A 6,000-nucleotide genomic window follows, 5' to 3' on the forward strand; every position below is an offset into this window, starting at 1 on the left:
TATTCTTTAAATGAGGTCCCCTGATTAACAGTATTTGCATCACTTGAGAATGTGTTAAAAATGCAGATCCTTAGGTCTGCCCCAAATCTGCTAAATCAGAATATCTGGGGTGTGCCCAGAAGCTGTGTTTTTAGCAATCCCTTCTTAGATTCTAATGCATACTGAAATTTGAGAACCATTGCTGTACATATCAATCACAGGACCTTGTTAAAATGTATATTTTGATAAAGTGGGTATGGTGTGGGCCTGAGCTTGTCTTTTCTAACAGACACCCAAGTGGTAATAATACTAGTCTTCAAACCATACTTTGAATACCAAGGTTTTAGATTAGTGGATTATAAATTTTTTTTTTTTTGAGAGCAATATGTAGTTTATTGCAGGTCAGATATGCTTTAGTAAAGCTGTTTTTTTTTTTTGTATTTTTTTAAATTACTCAATGAATTTATCACACCTGTAGTTGTACAATGAGGATTATAAATGTTTTATGTCTCATATCTTTATATAAAAAATTTGAGTATTCTCCATAAATATATTTTAAAGTTACAGGACATGTACAAGTACTTATGTATTTCACATATTATAAAACATACATGAAATAGAAATTTTGAAAGGTTGAGGAAAAATAAATAGAAATTAGAATTTGTAATGTTTTCTAATTCATCTCAGTGAATTGTCCCTTATAACTCAACTTGGAAATCATTGTATTTCAGAGCAGTTTCTGGACCCAAGTTTAAGAACTCTGATTTTGTTTTAAGGACCTGGTTTTTTTTTTTTTTTTTGTCTTTTTGTCGTTGTTGCTATTTCTTGGGCCGCTCCCGCGGCATATGGAGGTTCCCAGACTAGGGGTCAAATCGGAGCTGTAGCCACCGGCCTACGCCAGAGCCACAGCAACGCAGGATCCGAGCCGCGTCTGCAACCTACACGACAGCTCACGGCAACGCCGGATCATTAACCCACTGAACAAGGGCAGGGACGGAACCCGCAACCTCATGGTTCCTAGTCGGATTCGGTAACCACTGCGCCACGACGGGAACTCCAGGACCTGGTTTTTTTCTTCATCTTCTCTGATTTGTATTTTGCAACTATTTACTTCCAGTCTGTATCTTATATTTTTATTTTTCTTAACTGTCTTGCAAAGAGCAGAAGTTGTAAATTTTAGTGAGGTCTGATTTATCAGTTTTTCTTTATGCATTGTGTTTTTTTATTTTCTTTTTTTTTCGGGGCAGGGGGCCAGGAGGCATGCCTGTGTCATGCAGAAGTTCCTGGGCTAGGGATTGAACATGCACCACAAGAGTGACCCAAGCCATAGCAATGACCTGAACTGCAGCACTCACAACATCAGATCCTTAACTTGCTGCACTACCAGGGAACTCCCTGAGTCGTGTTTCTTGTGTCTTACATTAGAAATCTTTGCTAACTCAGAGTCACAAAGATTTTATTCCTCGTATGTTTTCTTCTAAAAATTTTGTTTTATATTTAAGTCTATAATTTTTTGTTAATTTTCACATATAGTGGAAGGTACAGCTTGAACTTCTGTCTTTTACATGTAAATGTCCAGTACCAGTACTATTCTCTCTTTTTCTTTTTCTTTTTTCCTGTCTTTTTAGGGCCGCACCTGTGGCATATGGAGGTTCCCGGGCTAGGGGTTGAATTGGAGCTATAGCTGCTGGCCTTGCCACAGCCATGCCAGATCCAAGCCACGTCTGCGACCTACACCGAAGCTCATGGCAACACGGAACTTTAACCCACTGATTGAGGCTATGGATTGAACCTGCATGCTCATGGATCCTAATCAGATTCTTTTCCACTGAGCCATGATGGGAACTCCTCCAGTACTATTTCTTGAAAAGAATACTTTGTTTTCATTGAATAAACTTGGCACATATGTTAATAATCAAGTAACCATATATCTGGGGGTTTATTTTTGGACTTTGTTCCAATGTCTCTGTATTTCTCCTTTTACCAGTATCTCACTGTCATCATTAGAGCAACTTTCTGCTGTATCTTTAAATCAGATAGTGTGAGTCCTTCAGCTTTGTTTCTTCCTCTTAAACTGTTTCATTCTTTCAGATATTATTTGCTTAAAACTTTCACATTATTTGTTGAAGGATAACGTGATGCAAGTACCCTAAATATCGTTTGTATTTGGAACAATTTTAACTTCTTTGACAAATTTCTAAGTGTACTTGGAAAAGCTTCAGGATGGGAAAAGCTTCAGGATGATACTTCTGTACATTCATTGGTTCAAATCAAAAACTTCTTTTCTCTATTGATGTCACGGTGGCCATTTTACAACTGGACAAACACCATTGCTATTATTTTTATTTAGTTTCCTTGTTGGTTGAAAGTCATCAGTAGCTATCATGGTGGTATACTGAAATTGTAGAAAGGGAAAACTCAGATTGTGATCCTAAATAATTTCTGCTTTCTCCCTCTCTTAGGGATGATAGAAACAGCACAAGTGGATGAGAGGGCAAAAGGCAATGGCTCCAGTCAACCAGGAGCTACAAGGCGAGGTGTGCAGATTATTGATGATGAACCTCAAGCCCAGAGCGGTGGCGGAGGGTGCTGTTCTTCTGGATAACTGTTGACCCCTAAGAAATTAAACAAACTGTGGATCATTGCCCTCAACATGAAGACTGCCATATTCCAAGTCACATTATTTTACCAATGGAATTATAGGATTAACAGTATTTTAAATTATGTTTATAACACTGCAGAGACCTTAAGTGCTAAACTTAGTGGAGTTTGTGACCAGAGAATTGGCATTTTCTACAAATGTTAACAAAGCAATTACCAATGGCCTTTTTACATATTTTTTTTCTTTAATAAGGAATAATATGCATGTAGAAAAGACCTACTTAAAGTCTTCATTTATATTCTTTTAAATCAGATCTTTATTTAATAACTTATATATGTTGTTGGAATGGTATACATTTTTGCAGCCCTTTGTATTTTGTGGTAGTTTGAATTGTATCACTTCTAAACAGCAAACTTTTTGTTTTCATTTTTTTTTTAATTAGCAGATACCTGAAGTACTATTTTTGCAGGGTTTGCACAGGCCCTTAACTGTCTACTACTTTGATATAATCTATATACATCCTGTATGCTGAGCTGGTAAAATACATTGTAAACTACATATTAAATATTTTATCTGCTTTTACAAGCGCAAGGTGCAAAAATATATACGGTAGTCTCATTGATGACTGTAAAGTGAATTAACATTTGGTGATAATGCCTAAGCTTTTTGACTCTGATATAAAAATTATAGTTCCCCTTCACTTTTGTCTTAACTTAAAAGTGGCGTGTTTAAATTTTCTCATATACTTTACTTGAATTATTGCTGTTGTCACATTTTTTGCCTCTGTAAATCCATCTGATGATTGAACAACAGCATTTGCCTTTTGGTTTGGATTTTTTTTGTTGTTCTTTTGTTGGGGTTTTTGTTCTTTTGTTTTTTTGTTTTTGTTTTTTGGGATAAGAGATGACTTCTGATTTTGCTTTAGAATGGTTACCTTAGAAGTATTTGAGCGGAGCATGCTGAGTTTCACTTCTGCAACGGCTTTAGTTTTCTCTTAGGCTTTATATGAGATGGATTCACTGGTGTGAGAAGAAAGTTAGAAGAAGTCCCAGGTAGTAGCCACTCACCAAGACTCATTCATACAGCATGTTGGTGGTAGTTTCTGCTCCCGAGGAAGCACTTGTAGATCTTTTGTGAGCAAGCTGTTTTTGTTCATTGCTTGCCAGAGATGAACACAGAAATTTTTGTTTCATTTTATAAGAGCTATCCTTCTAAGTTTCTTTGAAGGGACACATTTCATGTAATGCAGTTATAGCGAACACTGGAAAGATTTATTATAAAATTATATTCTTGTATACTTTGTAAATTAGTTTCTCACTAGGTTTTTTTTTTTTTTTTTTTTTTCCTAAGTAAGCATAGGACTGAACTTAAATTTGTTAATTTTAATAGAATCAGGCACTGCTCACTGAAGGAACACAAATTGTGGAAATTAACATAAATTGTTCTTGTTCTAATACATATATTTTTCCATTTCTGTCATGCTTGGAAAACCAGTAAATGTTATGTCTAAGATAAAATGGAATGTCCCTGGGTTTCCTTTTTGTAAGAAGCAGAAGTATGCAATAAAGTTACTAGCATGAGCAATTAAGAGGATATGAAGAGGTCATAGTTAATAAAGAAGAAACTTTCCCAGATGGGTTAAAGTTGAATAGATCAACACCTTGATGTGATGCTAGAATTTTAACTTAGTATTAAGTATTCCATACTTCCTCATTTTGCCTTCTTCAGTTATCGTCCTTGCCAAACTCAACACACTGCTTCTCTGTTGTGTGTGGTAAGGGAGGGTAGGGTGGGACAAGTCCTCAGGAAGATAAGCTAAAACTGTCTTCTTCTATGAGATGACTGTACTCTATGTAGTTTCTTGGTTTCCTTTGAAATTACTATTTATGCAGGGGGTAGAGGGAGGCAGAGGGAATCATGAGTACACATATAGGAAAAATTGTTTTTGCCCTCTTGATTCTTTCGGTGATGGTAATGAAAGGCTTGACATTTGTAGATGGAAAATAAGCCCTTCTCCACTGGAATGAAGTATGTTTATAAAACTAATGCGATGAAATTGAGCTTTATTCCAAAAAAATAAAGTCATAAAGCCTGATAATCGGAGAGTTGTACGCTGAATTTTTGACCCTATATTAGTGATATAAAGTCCAGATAGAAACTCCTGCTTCAGAAGTGCCAGATAATTATTGGTGGGGTATAGCCACTCTCCATATTTTTTTCTCCTTTACTCTCCCTTGGTTTCTGTGTATCTTTAACCTCTAGCATTTCAGTCTTCTTTTTTTTAACCTGTAATTTAAGCTAATTCAGTAGCAACAGTAGATAATACAGTATATATCTGTCCTTGCTCTGAAGCCCAAAAAGTCCTTAGGGAGGAATAGAGTGAAAGGGTAATGAAAGAGGACCAACCAGTTGCAGCATGTGTACAAAGGAAAGATAAAGAGATGATAAACCAAGGCTGAGGACGTTTTTCTGATACTTTGTTTACTTCTCTAATATGTTTTTTTGTGTTCCTGTCCTTATGATTGTGCTGTTAGGAAGAAGACACAAGTTACTGTGTTGTGTATTAAAAATAGTGGGTAGGTAGAACCAGTATATTTTTTATCTAGTAAGTGTGTACTCAGTATATATAATTAAAAATTGGTTTAGAATAGTCATTATAAAGGTCTCTGAATATTTAAAGTATGCAATCATTGTTTCTGTAATGATGATGAGTATTCTGCTTCTTTTGCATTGTGATTATAGAGGAAGGTCATTGTTTTTAAAAATGTGTATTGCAACAATTTTGGGGTAAACAGTAATCTGACAAGAAACAAGCATCATGTTATTGTATGAAGTAAGATTGTTTGAATTTGCTTTGTTTTGGGTTATCTCTTGAAAGTAGCCTTAAGCTATGGCTGTTACAGCTAAATTGAAATATTTTAAAAAATACATTAGCTATGTATTATTAGTGATTAGTTAACATTAGAACGATGTTTCATTTTTAGATTTTTTAGTAAGAAAAAATAAGATTTGGGGTCTAGGGAAGGAGGGTAGTAAGGAGTAGAATGAAAGTCAGATAGATATGAAATTCTACAACCTGACAGTTGACAGTTTAAAATCATTTTGAAAACCACATTACTTTTATCACATAGTTTCTAAATGAGGCAAGTTACGCATTGTGCCAAATATTTAGAACATTAAAAAAAATGAATTGTTGTACTGTTTATTTCTTTTAATACATAATTTGCAATTTTCTATATTATAAATGGTACCAGGAGTCTATCATTGATCTTATACTATCTTCAGATAATATAACTTATCTTTATATTTACTGCTTACTACTCTAAAAGCGTTTGATCAGTGCCTTTGACTTTTGAACTTTATTTTGCTACTTGTTTGCCATTATAGTTTGCACAGTTTTCTTTATAGATAGCATAGCA

General features: G+C 34.9%; 1 protein-coding gene across 1 annotated transcript in view; it reads left to right on the forward strand.

Moving 5' to 3' along the window:
• RAB21 (RAB21, member RAS oncogene family) overlaps window positions 1-5,776 on the forward strand; it is a 31,445-nt gene extending 25,669 nt beyond the window's left edge. Inside the window, exon 7 of the mRNA XM_003481659.5 lies at window positions 2,442-5,776. Within this exon, the coding sequence (XP_003481707.1) occupies window positions 2,442-2,584 (143 nt within the window). The 3' untranslated portion in view covers window positions 2,585-5,776. The remainder of the gene's footprint in view (window positions 1-2,441) is intronic.
• The last annotated feature ends 224 nt before the right edge of the window (window positions 5,777-6,000 follow it).

The sequence above is a fragment of the Sus scrofa genome, chromosome 5 (assembly GCF_054392235.1).
Source record: "Sus scrofa isolate SSC_HxYL_T2T_F1_AM1 chromosome 5, Sscrofa_HxYL_maternal_Yorkshire_Landrace_v2.0, whole genome shotgun sequence".
In the NCBI taxonomy this organism is placed as follows: Eukaryota; Metazoa; Chordata; class Mammalia; order Artiodactyla; family Suidae; genus Sus; species Sus scrofa.